Raw genomic sequence first — 17,978 nt, forward strand, 5'->3', positions numbered from 1 at the left:
TGACTCCTGTTTCATCCTGCTTGTTTATAGTAGGCTTTTGGGGAGGACTCACTGACCGTCCCTGTATATTTAGTTTTTGGAATGTGGACTGGGCCAGATCTTTGTAAATATGGGATCCTGCGTTGCCTTGGATGACCAGCAGATGCTGCTCTTCAGCCACAGCGAGAGCTTTCCATGGCTGCCGGGCACCCTCTGTGTTACTAGTTGCTCAGTGGCTCAACATTTTTTGAGTCCCTGCTGTGTCTGATACTGTTCTAAATACTTGCAAGTATGAACTCTGGAATCCTATCAGGGAGAACAACCTTTACCTCCATCATGTCGACCACAATGCTCTATTACCTCTAATCCACATAACTTTTTCAAATCATGAATTTGTAAATAACATTTCATAAAGTTGCAACCCCAGTAATCATTAGATCTGGTGGCTTTTTCCTTCTCCACATCAGAAACATCCATTCTTAATTCCCACGAGCACCACTCAGCTAAGCTCTCAAGTCCCATCTGGACTCCTGTGGCTTCCTTTGAGCTGTTTCCTGCCACATCTCTGCTTGCCCCAGCTTCCCCTGTGTACTGCTTGCCAAGTAGATATTCCTGGAACATTGCTATGTTCTAGTCCCTCACTGCTTCCCATGAAATCTGTACTTAACTTGGTATGCAAAACGTGCTTGAGAAGGGCTTGCCTTACCTACTCCAGTCTGTTTCTACTTCATTGTAAGTCCCCAGTCAGTGAATCCCCAAAGAACTCCCTCCATATGGCGCTAGGTCTTCCCAAACTTTGACTACCTAAGAAAACCATGTTTCCTGAGAGTGGGAAGTATGACTTAAAACTACAGAATTTAAGAGGTGCCTGGCTGGTTCAGTTGGTAGAACCTGTGAGTCTTGCCTCAAGGTGGTAAGTTTGAGCCCCATGCTGGGTGTAGAGACTACTTTAAAAAAAAAAAAAAAAAAAACCTGGGAAGAATCTGAAGTTACCAACCAGTTTTTTCTAAGCACCTTTACCATTCCTGTAATGGTATCTGAAGTTTGAAGATTGCTTACTAGGTCAAGGCAAGAATCTCATGTAAGCCACAGCCCTTCAAGCCTAGAGATTCTGATCTGGATTTGGAGGGTGGGAAGGTTACCATTTTAACCCATGCAAAATTACATTTTCAGGAGCATCTGGCTGGTTCAGTCCGCAAAGCGTGCAACTCTTGATCTCGGGGTTATAAGTTTTGAGTCCCACATTGGGTGTAGAGATTACTTAACAGCAACAAAAAAAATTACTGGGGCACCTGGGTGGTTCAGTTGGTGAAGCAGCCGACTTCGGCTCAGGTCATGATCACAGTGTCCTGGGATCCAGCCCTGTGTGGGGTTCCCCACTCAGTGGGGAGTCTGCTTCTCCCTCTGCCCCTCCCCCGCTTGTGCACATGCACTCTGTCTCTCAAATAAAATCTTTTTTAGAAAATTACTTTCACAGCCTAATCCTATTTTTGCTGATGAGAGATTGAGGCTCATCAGAGAGAAGTGACTTGCTCAAGATCTTCCCACTAACTTATGAAAGCTAGGATCCTATTCTAGTGGCCCATGGCCTTGCTTCTATTTCTTATTTTTTTTTCTTTAATGAACTTTTTACTTTGGAACAGTTTTAGTTTTCAGAAAAGTTGCAGAGTGCAGAGAGTTCCCATGTAATCCCCCAGCTTTCCCTCATGTTGACGTCTTACGTAACCATGGTACAGTCCTCAAAACTGAGGGAAAAAAGTACCAAATACCAAACTATTTGTATTTCACCAGTTTTTCTGCTAATGCTCTTTTTTTGTTCCAGTAGCCATTCCAAAATACTGCATTGCACTCAGTGCACCAATTTTATCTTTTTTATTTTAAAATCAGTGGTTTTGTGTGTGTGTGTGTGTGTGTGTTTTAAGATTTTATTTATTTGAGGGGCGCCTGGGTGGCACAGTGGTTAAGCGTCTGCCTTCGGCTCAGGGCGTGATCCCGGCGTTGTGGGATCGAGCCCCACATCAGGCTCCTCTGCTATGAGCCTGCTTCTTCCTCTCTCACTCCCCCTGCTTGTGTTCCCTCTCTCGCTGGCTGTCTCTATCTCTGTCGAATAAATAAATAAAATCTTACAAAAAAAAAAAGATTTTATTTATTTGAGGGTGCGAGCAAGCGAGCAGGGGGAGGGGCAGAGGGAGAGGAAAAGAGAGATTCTTCAGCAGACTCCCTGCTGAATGTGGAGCCTGATGCCAACCCTGAGATCATGACCTGAGCTGAAACCAAGAGGCAGCTGCCCAACCGACTGAGTCACCCAAGCACCCCCAATTTTATCTTTTAATTGAGACGAAATTCACAGAACATAAAATTAACCATCTTTAAATGACCAATTCAGGGCATTTAGCACATTCACAATGTTGTACAACCACTACTTCTATCTAGTTCCAAAATGTTTTCATCACCCCAAAATAAAACCCTGTGCCTGTCAAGCACTTATTCCCCATGCTTCCCTCCCTCCAGCCCCTGGCAACCACTCCTCTCTATTTTTATGCACTTCACAGCATTTAGCATAATGCCATATACTACCTGGGAAGCACTCACAATAGTTCAGTAGGTTTTGGGGGTTTTGCGGGTTGGTTGGTTTGGTTTTTTTGTGTTTTGTTTTTTTTTTTAACTTTTTATTAAAGAATAACATAGAGGCGCCTGGGTGGCTCAGTCATTAAGTGTCTGCCTTCGGCTCAGGGTGTGATCCCGGCATTCTGGGATCGAGCCCTGCATCAGTCTCCTCCGCTGGGAGCCTGCTTCTTCCTCTCCCACTCCCCCTGCTTGTGTTCCCTCTCTTGGTGCTTGTCTCTCTCTCTCTGGCAAATAAATAAATAAAATCTTTAAAAATAAAAAATAAAAATAATAAAGTATAACATACTAAATGGTGCAGATAAATGTAGAGCTTGATGAACTTGCACAAACATCCATGTAACTCACACTCAGATCAGTAAACAGCAGGACCAACCTCCTAATAAGCCCCTATGGTCTCCCTTCCAGGCACTTCCTATCTTCCCCAATGGTAACCTCTATCCTAATTTCCAACAACACAAGTGAATTTTGCCTGCTTTGTATTTCATATAAATGAAATCATACAATATGTATTCTACTGTCTGGCTCCTTTTGCTCAACATAATGTTTAAGATTTTTTCATATTGTTGCATTCACAATACTTTTTGTGAATAAGACTGAAAGATTAAGGTAAAATTATTTTCAAAAACTTAGGGTAGGGTAGAGAATGGAAACAGATCTTTCCGCCAAGAATAAGAGAGACATGTGAAAAATAGATTACACCAAACAGCAGCATTCTTAAATTTTTCACTCTTTTTGGGCTCTTTGAGGTAGATGGTCCTAATTATGCTTAGTTACCAATAAACTCAGAGGTGTCATGGAAGAAATGAGCAGGGAATCTAAACTATGAGTTGAAGGAACCTGACTAGCAGGCATTGCAGAAAAGTCCAGTGTGATATGGGGCAAATTATTTAATCTCCCTGGAGATTGTCTTCACGCAGTCTGTAAAATGAGGATAGTAACATAGCTGTCAACAAAATTAGATAAGTGAAGGCAAAATGCATGGTACTGTCCCTGACTCTTAAATGCACAAAAAATGACTTCATTTCCACCATCTCCCTTATTCCACAGATCAGAACTCTAGTAGCTGGAAATTACGCAGGTCGTATTTCCCTAGCATTAAGCCTCTCTGCCTCTTTAACTTGGAACATAAAGAGGTATAAAACAGGTTTGGAGTACCGACCTCGAGATATAAAGAGGCCAGCCCACTGGCCTCTTCAGCAAGTCAAAGTCAGCTCTTCCCTAATCCCTGATGCATCTTTATAAAGGCATTCCTTTGCTAGGGTACTGATCTCCACCCCTACTTCACCCACCCAATTCTACTAGCTCACCCAAGCCCCGTAAGCCTCACCAGTTCCCTCCCGTCCCTGCACGTACTCTGCCCAAACCCCGCACAGACCCTCAGGCAAATCTCACACTGTACCCATCCTAGGTGTACCTAGTCAAATCTCGCAGTGTTCCTGCCCCTGTCAGACTTAGAGCTTTTCCGGAGTGCCCGCGTCTTTCACATCACATCTCTCAATCCACGCCACAGAGCAGGCCCTGAGTAATTACTCTGGAATTAATTTTCTCTGAAAACCTGGAAGGCAGCCTGGTGCTGAACTCAACAGCTTTAAAATATTCAGTCTGCAAAAATGGACTTAGCTGTTGTGTTAGGCTTAAGGTGTTGTTTTAATGTCCTTGACAGCCAATTATTCTTTAACAATTAACCAGCGCCAAGTATGCGCTAGGCTGGGAAGAGGAGGACAGTAGAGAGAACCTCAGGGCTGTAACCGCCTCTGATCCCTACTTGCAGGGACCCCGCCCGCACCGCCCCTACGCCCCTACGTGGGCTAGGGTGCGCCTTCCGCCACCCGAGCTCTGGCCCCCTAAGGGGGCGGGGCGCGGACCCGCCAGCCCTTCCGCACACCCGATTGGCCAGGCCTCGAGGTGAGTGGGCGGAGCCGCGGCCGGAGTTGACCAGCCCGCAGGCAAAGTGCCCTGCAGGGGGCGTGGCCTGCACGCTGATGGGGGCGGGCTGCAAGGGGGGAGCTGCTTCCGGGTGAGCCGCCCCGCCCCCACGTGGGTCCCGAGAGACTAGAACGCGCTACGGCGGTGGCGGGAGCGGCAGCTGGGAGCCCTTGAGGAAGCAGGTGAGTGGGGGCCGGACTCGGGGAGATGGCGGACTTGGAGGTGGGGGCTGTCCCCAGGCCCCAGTGTGCCGTACGCCTGAAGGGCTGGCGGTGCAACCGGGCACAGAGTCCTTGTGGAGCCCTTGTTTGGACTCAGGTTGCCCTGCTGCAGCCGGGGTTGGGGTCCCCGCGTGGCTGTACCCTTGCGGGGTCGGCCCCGGGCTCTGCCTCTACTCTCTGGGGTCCACTCCTTTGGAGACGCCTAGGGCATTCTCCATTAGTACAGAGCCCAAAGTGCCTCGAAGGGTGAGGGAGGGAAGTGGAGGCAGTAACAGTTGATTTGTGCTAGACTTAGACAAAAGTCACATCCATTTGCCCATTAAGTCTACAATAGCCCCTTGAGGTCGGTTCAGGTCGCCATTTACCAGGTGCAGAAACTGAGATCACGCAGCTGGAAAGTGACAGAATGAGGATTTGAACTCACGTCTGCAGACTCCAAAACCTATGCGTTTAACCATCAGGCTGCCAACTGCTGCCGAGTCCAGAGTCAACGTTCTATCTCCTTACCCCCGACTCCCTCCACCCAGACTTCTCCGCAAGCCCACCCCTGCTGTTAAGTGCAGCTTTGAAATCTTTACTTAAAGTATCAAGGTGGGCACTGAGAACTGGACTGCTGAAGACCTGGATTCTAGCCCCAGATCTACCGCGGACCCCTTGCCTGATCTCGGGCCAGTGTCTGTCTCTGAGCTCAGTTTCACCATCACTTCAGTGACATAATCAACAAGCCTTAAGGATCCTCTTAGCCAAGATGTTCTAGGAGTCTGTGGAACTGGCAGATACTCCCTATAGCTCCAGATGGCTAAACCCAGAAGAGGTTGGGCTCTTCAAAACCCTAGGTCAAGGCCTGGCTCTCATGCTTCTCTTTAATCCCTGTATCTAGCACTGGGGCAGGCTCAGGGTAGATATTCAGGAAATGCTGGTTGAATAAACAGGCAGTTAGTTGGTCCCTTTTCAGAACTGCCTGACAGTTGCTATCCTGGGCTTTTCTGGGGCTTTGGATTTCTCAGCCCTGGCCACCTTCTACCTTAGCTGGCGCTCCTGACTGCCTCCTCCCCAGCTAGCAGCAGGGACCTGCCAGAGCTGGCAGCAGCTCCCAACCATCTGTGCCAAGAGCACAGCCTCTGAAATCCTCAGCAGAGCACAACATGGTTGAAGGTGGGGGTGGGGGTGGGGGGTGGCTCAGGCCTTGCAGTTCCTTCTAACCCTCCTCCCCACGATGGCAGCTCTTAGGGCCCAACTTAGTTACTCCCAGATTAGGGAAGTTGCCTTCTAAGGAAGAAGATACCTTCATAATCAGTCTGCAAAACTGCGTCTTCCATGAAGCCATGCTTGACTCCTGGAGACGCAGTCCCCTCCCATAGGTAGCATCTAGCGCCCCCCCCCCCTTCTGCTGCAGCATCTGTGTGGTGATCACTTCTCCTCACCACAGAAGCTGCTGGAAGGCAGGGACCCCACCTGAGATATCTTGGAAGACCCTGCGGCCACGCAGGTTTGAGTGAAAGTTCTCCCTTCTGGGTGTGGTGCGGAAGGCACAGCTGTGTGGACTGGGGTGGGGGTGGGGGGGCTACTTCGAGCTCACTTCTCCTAATGGTGATAAAAGTAGCTACACGTTCACTGGGCTGCTACCTGGTGCCAGGCACGTACCTCCTGACTGTCTCTAATCTCGTCTCTGCAGCTTTGCCAGATTGATAGTATCACTCCCATTTTACAGATTATGAAATAAAGACTGAAAGGCCAGCAGCCTTGCCCAAAGTCACACACAGAGCAGACGTGGGACTGTGTGACCCTGAAACAAGGTTCTTTCCGCACCACCCCGTCCTGCCTTCCAGCTAAGCTAACCTGTTCTCATGTGGGTGAGCGTAGGTGCTGGGTCCCGTGGTGACTGGCTGCTGTCTTCAGTGAGGTGTCACAGGATTTAAGCTGTGGCTTGGAAGCTCCCTTGATTCGGAAGAAGTGCCCTCCCAAGTGTGTGGAAATCTCCCAGTCTTGAGGGACTTTTTGCAAAGCAAAACCTTGGCCTGGATTTGGCTCTGCAAACAGGCGACTCTGGCTCGGGGGCCATTTTTCTTTTCCACAGATATCTGTGAAGTTTCTGTTGTAACAGAATGACCATGTGTGGTTGAGGTGACAGGGCACTGGGCTAGAAGGCAGGGGACTCGTGGTCAAGGCCAGCTCTGCACCTGACTCACTGCTCAATGTCAGACAAGTCCTGTCATCTCTCTGCACCTCCTTTTCCACTTCAGAATGTAAGAGGTGAACAGAATTGGTGATTTTCAACATTTTAAAATTTTTCTCAGCATTGACACTTGTATCTCAAGGCAGATCTCTCCCTAACCCTAAAATTAAACAGATGCAAGTAGACGTGCCCTAGTCAAGCCTCCTTTTCACACTTTCACCCTCTCCCTTGCCCCTCCCCCACCCTGCCCCCCTACCCCCCATGGTAAAATTCAGGCTGCAGAGCTCCTAGGCAGCCCTGCTCTGCTGCTTCTGATAAGCAGAAGCATGTGCTCGCCCAGACTTCTATAACAGATGGGGAGTTGAGGCCAGTAGAATGCAGCTTTGGATTCCAGAAGCCAGGGTCCTGCTACAAAGGTTGTTCTCTGGGAGGTGAATCAGAAGCGTGTTCAAAATCCGACTTGACTCTCCAGAACGACATTGAGCAAGTCACTTAACCTCTCAGAGCCTCCGTTTCCTTATCACTGAAAGTTGGAACAGTCCCTGCAGTGAAATGAGTTGTATATAAAAGTACCTAGTCCCGTACCCAGCAAATAACATACGCTCAGTCTATTTTTCTCTTGTCTGTCCGCCATCTCTCCCAGCCACAAGCAGATAGTATAGGCAGCGAGATGCTTGCTGAATCTTTTGTTCAGCAGGACTGTGGGGTATGGTGGATAAAACCCTATACTCATTGTCTACAACAGACTCAAATTCTGGCTCATTTACTAACCAACTGTGTGGTCTTGGGCAAAGGACTTAACCTCTCTGAGCTGAGCTAACCCCTAGCAGACCTGACAGCCAATCTTGCACAAAATGGGCACTCAGGACTTTCTATCTGCCGAATGACTGATTGCTCATCTGGGGGTTGGGACATCTTTGGGGAGGCCTGACTTGCCTCTGTGTCAGATGATGTGGCCAGCCTGGGGATGTGATAGTAGGGTGGGTCCCTGTGTGGCTCCTGATAACCCCAACCCTGCCAAGGAAGAGGAATGGATAAACATGGGCCCCTGAGCTGGTTGGGAGGGAGCTAAAGGAACCCGAGAGACTGGAGAGAAAGGCATTATCAGTGTGCTAGGGGACCCCCATTCCCCATTCCCATCCTGGGAGGCGACATGTTAGGCTTATAGGCCTGCTGTTTAGCCTCTTAACTAAGTGTAACCTTGAATAAGTCCTTGCCTTGAGGTCCCATTCATACCAGCAGACATCGGTGGCTCCTTTCTCCCCCCTACTTAGCTGCTGGGTATCCCCAGGCACCTCCAGAAGCTCAGCTCCCAACCAACCCTCTTCCTGCCTTGTCCCTGTCTCCATTGCCCTCTGGGTCACACAAGCTCAGAGCATCCGCCCCAAGAGACTGCCTCTTGGCTGCCTACAATGGCCCTTCCCTTTCCTCCCCTCCCCACTCCCCCCTGGGGTGCCTGTGCTCCTCTGCTTGGTCAGCTCTGCTCTGCCTGCAAGAATTATCTTCCTGAAGCCAGGCTCTGAGCCGGCCAATCCTCCGCCCCCTCCTCATCTTCCCTGTCCTCAGTCTGGCCTCCTCTTGTCCCCTCCCTGGTACACACATCCTCCGTTGCCTCCCCAGTCCTCATGACAGCCCACGGCCATTCCTCCTTCCCCACCTTTGCCCCTTGCTTCCCTTCCTGAGGGAACATTCTCCCCTTTCCCTCTGCCAAGCTGAACCCACTCATCCCGGAAAACCCAGCTGAAGCCCACATCTTCTTCCAGCAAGCTTCTTCCCACCTCCAGATTCGCCTTGGAGCTCATGGTTCCCTTCAGGCAGCTCCTGTTGGAGACGCACTCCATCAGCCCTACCCGCGCAGACCGCAGTGTCACCTCGGGGAGAAATCCCGGGTGTGGGTGCCCGGCAGGGCCTGGCACGCAGTAGGTGCTCAAGAAACGTGTGCACGTCCCAGCCTCCTTCTGTCTGACATCACTTATTTGGCATTTAGGGCATGTTGTCTTGTACTTCATGTAGTTAAATATTTACCCTGTGGCAGAAAACTGGGGGTGGGGGGCGGGTGCAGAAATGAGCTCACTGTGGACCCTGCCCTGCAGAAGCTCCGTCTCCCGGAATGAAATGAAATAGATCCACAAAGAGCTGTTATGTAAGAGAGATTATGATCTGGGCAAGAGAAGCTTCAGCGGGAGAGGGAAGCTGGGCCGCGGGTAGGATTGGGGGTAAGGAGGTAAAGGTAAAGGAAGCAGGATGAGCAAATCAGAAAGCGGCCAAGTGTGGCTGGTGCTTGGGGAGCAGCGGGAGGGGCTCGGCTGGAAAAGAGCTTCGGAGGCCCCCCCTGCAGGGGTCTGTCAGTCTCTCTGTCAGGCACGTGCCATTTAATTCTCTTAGCGTGTGTACCAAGGCCTTAACAGTGCTTTTCTCTAGAGGTGGAATTACAGGCGATTTTTCTCTTTCTGCTTATCTAAAATTTCTGCCAAGCACGTGCACATTTTTCATGGAATAAACAAAGTTTAAATGTTGGCTAGAGGGGCGCCTGGGTGGCTCAGTCAGTGAAGCGTCTGCCTTCGGCTCAGGTCATGATCCCAGGGTCCTGGGATCGAGCCCCACATCGGGCGCTCTGCCCAGCGGGGAGCCTGCTTCTCCCTCTCCCACTCCCCCAGCTTATGTTCCCTCCTTCGCTGTCTCTCTTTCTTTCTCTGTCAAATAAATAAAATCTTAAAAATGTTGTCTAGGTCAGTGCTTCTCATACGAATTTCCAATCCATCACAGATTGATTTTTTTGATAAAATACAAAAAAAAATTAAATTGTAACGAATTGCTGGAGAAATGTCATTTTAGAAAAAGAGAGAGACCATAGAAAATACAAGCCGAAATCTTAGATTATTCTATTCCGATAGCTAGGAAAGTTCCCAGGGGACCTACTTCCCTTCCTCTACTTAACCTTGTCTTAGACCAGCAGGGATTGGTGAGCCGCGCTATGGGGGAGCACTGGCCAGAGAGCAGGGGAGGCAGGAATCGGAAAGAGCATGGGGGTACGGGACCATCCCTTGGGGACAGGGACCGTGTCTCACTGCCTCCTATTGCTAACCGCCCCCCACCAGAGCTGAGCGCGCAGCCGAAGCCCCACGAGCCTGCGGTCCCCACCAGCTGGCTGCCACGTTGCCGCCGTGCCCACCATGCAGCCCCAGTCGGTTCTGCACAGCGGCTACTTCCACCCGCTGCTTCGCGCCTGGCAGGCAGCCGCCACGCCCCTCAGTGCCTCCAACCTCATCTACCCCATCTTCGTCACGTGAGTCCCCAGGAATGGTCCAGGCCTCTGATCTGCTGGGGGCGGGGTATGTGTGTGAGTGTGTGTGTGTGTGTGTGAAAGAGAGAGTGGGTTCAGGACAACAGTCTTAGGATCCAAACAAACCTTGAAAAGAACTCAGTCTTCCCATTTGGAAAATAAGAATAATAACCCTGGCCCGCCATCCTGAGCTTTTGTGATAAGACAGAAGCTGAGAAGGCGTTTGTTCTGTAGATTGTCAAGAGCTATGTACATGTAAGAGGTGGCAGTCATGATTATTCATATTAGCAGGGGCTGACATTTATTGAGCACTTACTGTGTACCGGGTACTATGCTAAGCAGCGCACATGCATTATGAGGAAAGAATGGATAGTGTCCCCTAGAGTGTCCTCTCAACGGGGGCAGGGATTTGTGTCTGTTTTGTTCACTTTGTATCTCCAGAGAGTAAATAGTACCTGGCACGTTATAAGCGCTCAACATTCGTTGAATGAATGAACGAGGCCACCCATATACGGATGAAGGGCATGAGGCTCAAAGACATGGTACAACTTGGCCAAGGTCACCCAGCCCGGAAGTGGCTGGGATTGCAGGCAAGGGCCTTCTGACTTCAGAATCCCAAGTTCGCAAATAATGAATCAGGGAACATTACATCAAAAACTAAGGATATACTGTATGGTGACTAACATTACATCATAAAAAATTATTATAAAAAAAAATAATCCCGGGGCGCCTGGGTGGCACAGCGGTTAAGCACCTGCCTTCGGCTCAGGGCATGATCCCGGCATTCTGGGATCAAGCCCCACATCAGGCTCTTCAGCTATGAGCCTGCTTCTTCCTCTCCCGCTCCCCCTGCTTGTGTTCCCTCTCTCGCTGGCTGTCTCTATCTCTGTCAAATAAATAAATAAAATCTTAAAAAAAAAAAAAAAAAAGAATCCCAAGTTCGTAGCCACTTGACTCCTTTGTATGATTAGTGTTCTTCTAGTCCTGTTCCTTCGGTTGTCACTGTCAGTCTTGTTGTTCCTATTATTTCAGGCCCTGGGCTTGGCCAGGCAGGGAACCAGACAGAACCCCAACCTCCTCCCTCCATCCCCACTTCCATACTCCTTCCCATCTCCCCAACCGTCCCTCCCAGTCACTCCCTCACCACTGGCCCTTCCCACAGCTACCAGTCCATAGCCCACCCACCCCCACCTCCACTCTTGCAGGGACGTTCCTGATGACGTACAGCCCATCGACAGCCTCCCAGGAGTGGCCAGGTAGGAGATGTGGTGGGGAGGGCCAGAGGAGGATGGAGGGAGAGACTTCCCAGCTGGAGGGGCCAGGAAGCAGACCCCGGAGGTAGAAGATCTGGAGAAACCCACTTTAGCTCAGTAGGTTTTCTCAGGGCCAAAGTTGTTCCAGAATAGAAGAGGCAGCCTCAGAAAGGAATAAGCTACCCATTCATCACCGGAGACATCATAGCAGAGTCTGTTGCAAAGGAGAGCTGAACTGCAAATGGGAGTTCAGTAAGAACCTTGGAGGGGCCTTCTGCAGCCAAGTTCCATAGCTCTGCTTCTGGGGGCCTCGGTTTTCCCATCTGTTTGGTGGGTGCATTCCCACCCCTCCTTGTACTGTGGGGCTTGAGCCCTCCTGGTGCCGTGTGCAACTTGGCTCTTAACAGAGGGGTGGAAGGGACCCTTGCCTGCCACCTGCCTCATTTCAGCCCCTCTGCGCCCCCCCGCCCCCGCCCCGGCCAATGCAGGTATGGCGTGAACCGGCTGGAAGAGATGTTGAAGCCCCTGGTGGAAGAGGGCCTGCGCTGTGTCCTGGTCTTTGGAGTCCCCAGCAGAGTCCCCAAGGTGGAGAATCGGAAGCAGAGTTCGAGGGGAGGACAAGGGAGGGTCGGGAGAGGGTGAGCTGAGCTCCCACACGGACTGTGCCCTCATTACGGCCTTGAGCTGGCCCTGGGGCATGGGCGAGGGGACATGGCCCCCGCCTGATGACAGCACCTGCATAGGGACAGGAAGCTAAGTAGGGCCATGACCCCCTGACTGGGCAGGTCAAGTGCCCTATGCAAAATGGGGACAGTCCCTACTGCTACCTCATGTAGGGAGCTATGCTCTGTGAGGTCTGGCCATCCTGCCTCTCGAGGGCCTCACGTAGCAGACGTACCTCTTTGTCCTCCCCCTGCCACTAGGATGAGCGGGGTTCTGCAGCCGACTCCGAGGACTCCCCGGCTATCGAGGCCATCCGCCTGCTGCGCAAGACCTTCCCCAGCCTCCTGGTGGCCTGTGATGTCTGCTTGTGCCCCTACACCTCTCATGGTCACTGTGGTGAGCTCCCTCCCTCCGCCAGCCCTGCTGCTGCCTGCACTCCTAGTTCTCCTTCAGGTGGGATGGGCCAGGGACCAAGGTGCTCCCCCAAACCCAACTGTCTGTCCTGCAGGGCTCCTGAGCAAGAATGGGGCATTCCAGGCTGAGGAGAGCCGCCAGCGGCTGGCAGAAGTGGCCCTGGCCTATGCCAAGGCAGGTGAGTGAGCCACCGGCAGGGGTGAGCAGCTCCGGGTCAGGGAGGTGGCAGAGTGGCTAGGAGGGTCCCAGAGTTCTGAAGGCCACCCTCTGCCCCTCAGGATGTCAGGTGGTAGCCCCATCGGACATGATGGATGGACGTGTGGAAGCCATCAAGGAGGCTCTGATGGCCCATGGACTTGGCAACAGGGTAGGGGGTGGAGTGTGGCGGGGAGGGGGTGGGGTGTGGGAAGGTAAGGAGAAAGCCTGGACCAGCCCTGCCCCCTATCTGCTGAGAATCACGGAAGTGAAAACAGCCCTGACAGATCCGCCTCCACCTCCGCACCTCACATGGGGAAATCAAGGCCCAGAGCTTTAATGGGACTAGACCGCAGGCATTCTGCTTCCCAGCCTACATCCTTCCTCTCCCTGTCACTTTACCCCAGGACATGTGAAAAGGGCTGCCCGAACCTTGACCCCTGTTGTCTCCCTGTAGGTATCAGTGATGAGCTATAGCGCCAAATTCGCATCCTGTTTCTACGGACCTTTCCGGTGAGTGGGGATTGGCAGGAGTCTACTTTCAAACCCCTGACCCATTGGCCCAAAGCTGGAGCCCCCCTGATGCCTCTGCTTCCCAGGGATGCGGCTCAGTCCAGCCCAGCTTTCGGAGACCGCCGCTGCTACCAGCTGCCGCCCGGAGCACGAGGCCTGGCCCTGCGAGCCGTGGTGAGTGACCGGAGCTCAAGGCCACCGGCCAGTCCCCCTCCCAGCTTGCCTCCTGGGCACTCCCCACACAGTATTTCATCGCTTAGGCCCGGGACGTACGGGAAGGAGCCGACATGCTCATGGTGAAGCCAGGAATGCCCTACCTGGACATCGTGCGGGAGGTGAAGGACAAGGTGAGCAGGCAGAGCAGAGACAAGCAGGGAGCCAGGGAGGTGAGAGTTTGTCCGCAGACTCTGGGATCTCAGACTCAGAGACTGCAGACTCTGAGTTCAGAGCGACCTGCCCCTGAGCAGGAATCCTGCCCCGTGTCTCTGCCCCCGGGCTGGCCGGAGCCTTTGAGCCACTGTGCTTTCACAGTTCAAGAGTGGGCCGGGCTGGGGCGCCTGGGGGGCTCAGTCGGTGGAGCGTCCGACTCTTGGTTTTGGCTCAGGTCATGGTCTAGGGGTCATGGGATTGAGCGTTGGGCTCCACGCTCAGCGGGGAGTCTGCTTGGGATTCTCTCTCTCCCCTTTCCTCTGCTCCTGCCCACCCCTCTCTAAAATACATAAATCTTTAAAAAAAAAAAAAAAAAAGACCCGGGCCCAGCTGCCAGCAGTTAGTGACACAGGGCACGGGGCTCAAGATGCTCCCAGAGGTTCCACGCTTCCACCTGTCCACCCGCCACTGCTTTTCCACAGCACCCTGAGCTCCCTCTTGCTGTGTACCATGTTTCTGGAGAGTTTGCCATGCTGTGGCACGGAGCCCGGGCCGGGGCGTTTGATCTCAAGGCTGCTGTTCTGGAGGTCATGACCGCCTTCCGCCGTGCAGGTAAACAGGCAGGGTTGGGGTTTTCCGACCTGTGCCATGGGGCTGATGGGCACTTTGCCCAGAAAGGGAAATAAAGTCAGGAGACAGCCTGGAGTCTTACACCTGGGAATACCGGTGATCTAAAGAGACCCAGGGTGAGGAGGGGGGGTGGAGCTGCAGAACAAAACGTGCAGCGGTGAAGACAGCAGAGCTTTCTGTCATTTTTTGGTGTCGAGACCTTAGCCAAACCACCTCTGTGAACCTCAGCGTCCTCGTCTGCAAACCGGGCATAAAACACCCGAGGCGCAGTTGTCTGGAGAATTGCATGAGATGATACGTGTCATTGGCCTGTGCTCACCGCTCCACAAGTGGGAGCTGGTGGTGTTAGTGTGCACACAGCATGGGAAGGGCCCTGACGACGTACTCATTTCTCGCGCTGTGCGGTTTATACATTGGCAGACTGAGGCCCAGCAAGAGAAAATGACCTGCCCAGGGTCACACAGCGCACAGAGCTATACCTGACCGGAGCTGGGCTCGGTCTTCTGTCGTGACGCCCACGGGCTGTGGCTCTTCGTGGTAGCCGCCTGCCCCCTCCTTGGCAGTGTGTGCCCCGAGCTGATGCCCGGCCCCTCCCCGCTTCCCGCTTCTGTCCCCCCGCAGGTGCCGACGTCATCATCACCTACTACACGCCTCAGCTGTTGCAGTGGCTGAAGGAGGAGTGACGGGGACCGTGCACAAGACCAAGAGCTAGAACTTTTAAAAGGTCCCCGGGCCTTGGAGAAATGAAAACCAAAGTAAATGCTGCTTTAGAACTGTGCCCTCATGCCCTCTTCCTACTCACATGCCGGCAGGCGCCCAGCAGCCCCGGGTGTTTCTGCCACCCATCTTACCACCCGAGCCTCTTGGGCTCCCCCAGGCTTCCCCATTCCTCCCCGGGCTCAGCCCTGAGGCTCACCTCCACCACCCCAGCTCCTTCTTCTGGCGTGGCCCCAGCTTGAAAGCCACCAGGAGGTAAGGGCACAGGTGGCGGGGCCTCAGAGAGGGGCTTGGGGCAGGAGGGGTAGAGGAAGAAGGCAAGTTGCATCTTGTATCATGAGAAGCTCTGGGAAGCCCGAGGCCTCTGGCAGCAGAGCTGGGGCCTAGACCTAGAATGACATCTTCAGGTTTAGAGTTGAGATTTGCCTCAATTCCACTGGAGGTGATTCCCACACAGGCCCACGTTGCCAGGCTGCTGAGATCTGTTCTGCTCTCAGCCATTTACCCAGAGAAGAGTGAACTTGTTAATGAGCAGAAATGCTGCCTGAGGATCAAAATTCAGAAGCAAATAAGAGTTCCTGACTGCTGGAGATGCCACCACCAAAAAGGCTTTTCTGTCGAAGAGAGAAGTTTTGAGAACATCTGCTCGGTGCCCAGACATGGTGCTGAGTTCTGGGGCATAGCAGGACAGATCGCAGCTTGTCTCTCTCTGTGTGGAATCCATGCAAGGAGAGTGGGAAGACAGACGACAATAAGAAAACAAAGCAATTACAAATCATAATTAGTGCTTTAAAGGAAAGAAAGGGTCTGAGTCAGAATAACCGACCAAGGGTGTCTCTTGAGTGGGTGGTCCAGAAGGCCTCCCTGAGATTGAGGGACAAGAAAGGATCCCTCCAGAGAGCAGACGGAAGTGCATCAGAAGCCACAAGAATGACACAAAGTGTGCAAAGGTCCTGCAGTGGGAGGAGCTTGGCGGGGCTGCTGGGAAGGGGGTGAGGAAGAGGAGGGGGTGATGGGACCGGAGGTTGGAAAGGTAGGCTCTGCACCTTGTAGGAAGCTCAGTCTTACTTTGCATTGGGTAGAAAGCGATCTGAAGGATCTTAACTAGAAGTTATGTGTGTTCTGCGTTCCCACACTCTGCTTCTGGGCGAAAAAGGAAGGGTGAGTGAGAAAGGCTGGCCAGGAGGCTCTTACGGACCCTGCAGAGCACTGACAGTGGCCTGGACCCAGGTGGTGGCAGTGGAGAGAGGAGGAAGTAGGTGTATTCAGGATACGTTCTGGAGACAGAATGAGCAGGTTTTGCCTAAGCCGGAAGTCCAGGGAATGGGAGGAAACGAGAATGCCCTCATAGGTTTCTAGCTTGAGCCCTTGGAAGAGTGCTTTCTTCCAAGACTCACGTTGTGTCTCCCCTAGTAAAAAGTCAAGGCCCCAGCTAAGGGCCTTTGCAAGTCTACCTGCCATCCGCAAAGTGACAAATCCCAAATCTAGGGCCAAAGCAAGCTCAATTCAAACCTTAAAACAATACAATCCATTTTAAAATGTAGAATTACAAACTCCCAGCCGCTTCTGGAGTCAGACCAGTCCCCTCCGACTCCCAGGCGTCTTCGGCAGAGCTGCAGCGGACCTGAAGACCTGATCTCACTCTGTCCTCGGCATTTTGGGCGGTAGCCAGCCAAAATCAGGGCTTGAAGAGGCATAAAGCTTCACTTTCCAAGGAGCCTGAGCCTGGAACTCCCACCTGGAGGCCCAGAGGACTAACTGGAGATGAGCCACGGATGGGCCTCAGGGCTCTGACCAGACCAGAACCTTTGGCCATGTGAGCTTCTTGGCTTCATGTCTCCTGGCCCCTTAGCCCCCAGTCCCTGAGCTCATTTCTGGTTAGTGTGGAAGGGAAGGTTCTTCAGGGCCATCCCAGACCCATCATCACCAAGCTTCTTGTAGGGATAGAGGGACAGGAGACTGACATTGCTCTTTCGGTACAAACTAGGAGGCAAACGCCTGCGTAAACGCTAGAAGTAATCGCTAAGTGGACTGAGACCAGGGGGCAGATGTGTCCCCAGTGACGCGGTGACAGGCGCTGTGAAGGAGGTCACCAGGACCTGATTGGGTTCGAAGGATCAGAAAATGCTTCCCTGAGAGGCTGACATTTAAGCCTCGACCTGAAGGATGAGCAACCGAGCTAAGAGCATTCCCGGGAGAGGGAACTCTGCATCTAGAATGAGCTAGAACACAAAGTGGGTGTGGCTGGAGCACATGGAGGACGAAGGAAGAGACGCCTGAACTGGAAAGGGAGAGAGACCAGGCCCAAACCGTGCAGGGCTCAAAAGCCATGTTTACAGAAGATGGCGAGCCTTTCCAGACTTTATTTCAAGAGAAGGGAAAGCCATTTGAAGAATTTTAGGCAGTGGAACGACTCGCTCTGATGTTGTGTTTTATGAACACACTTGACCGCACTGGCGAACTGCAGATGGGAAAATGTGTAACCTGGACTGGAGTGGTGACAGTGGGGACGAAGGAGTTAGATTAGATGAGAAGGATGAACTTGGCTTGAGCTCTGGTGGCTGGTGGGACATTTACTAAGATGGGAAAGCTTGGAAGAGAGGGTAGAGCGGGAGGCCTGAATTTGGCTCTGGGTTTGCAATGACGGGAGCTGTAACTTGAGAGCTTATGACACCTAAGGCCACTCAACTGGTTTGTGGCAGAATTCTGAGCCATCAGAGCCAGAATTCGAATCCACATAGTTCAACTCCAAGGCCTCTACCCTTAACCACTGTGCCACACCATCTCCCAACAAACAGTAGCCAACTTAGGGATCTAACAGGATGCTGTTATTTAATGGGGTCCACCAAGGGCAGAGTTGCCTCAGGCATCATGGTCTATGTGAAGTGGCGCCCCCTGGAGTCAGGATTTGTCACCGGAGGTGCCAGCTTAGCGTCTGCTCACGCCCGGCCATGTTTTGTGCACCGAGACAGCGGCCAGGCAGGCAAGCTGGAAGGGTTTGCGTGGTCCTG

The 17,978-nt window shown here is 52.3% G+C and overlaps 1 protein-coding gene across 3 annotated transcripts; it reads left to right on the forward strand.

The window, feature by feature from the left end:
- Positions 1–4,560: 4,560 nt before the first annotated feature.
- ALAD (aminolevulinate dehydratase) lies at positions 4,561–15,028 on the forward strand. Of its 3 annotated transcripts, none has more exons than XM_045791125.2 (12): positions 4,561–4,715; positions 10,029–10,216; positions 11,419–11,469; positions 11,955–12,051; positions 12,390–12,525; positions 12,638–12,721; positions 12,822–12,910; positions 13,196–13,251; positions 13,338–13,425; positions 13,512–13,598; positions 14,103–14,232; positions 14,872–15,028. In XM_045791125.2, the coding sequence occupies exons 2-12, from the start codon at positions 10,104–10,106 to the stop codon at positions 14,931–14,933; spliced, it is 993 nt and encodes a 330-aa protein (XP_045647081.1). In that variant the 5' UTR covers positions 4,561–4,715; positions 10,029–10,103; the 3' UTR covers positions 14,934–15,028. The 3 variants fall into 3 exon arrangements, with proteins under 3 accessions (XP_045647081.1, XP_045647082.1, XP_045647083.1); XM_045791126.2 differs by lacking the exon at positions 4,561–4,715 and adding an exon at positions 9,051–9,073; XM_045791127.2 differs by lacking the exon at positions 4,561–4,715 and adding an exon at positions 9,126–9,146.
- The last annotated feature ends 2,950 nt before the right edge of the window (positions 15,029–17,978 follow it).

This window comes from Ursus americanus, chromosome 18 (assembly GCF_024610735.1).
Source record: "Ursus americanus isolate L20-20 chromosome 18, mUrsAme1.1.p, whole genome shotgun sequence".
Classification (NCBI taxonomy): domain Eukaryota; kingdom Metazoa; phylum Chordata; class Mammalia; order Carnivora; family Ursidae; genus Ursus; species Ursus americanus.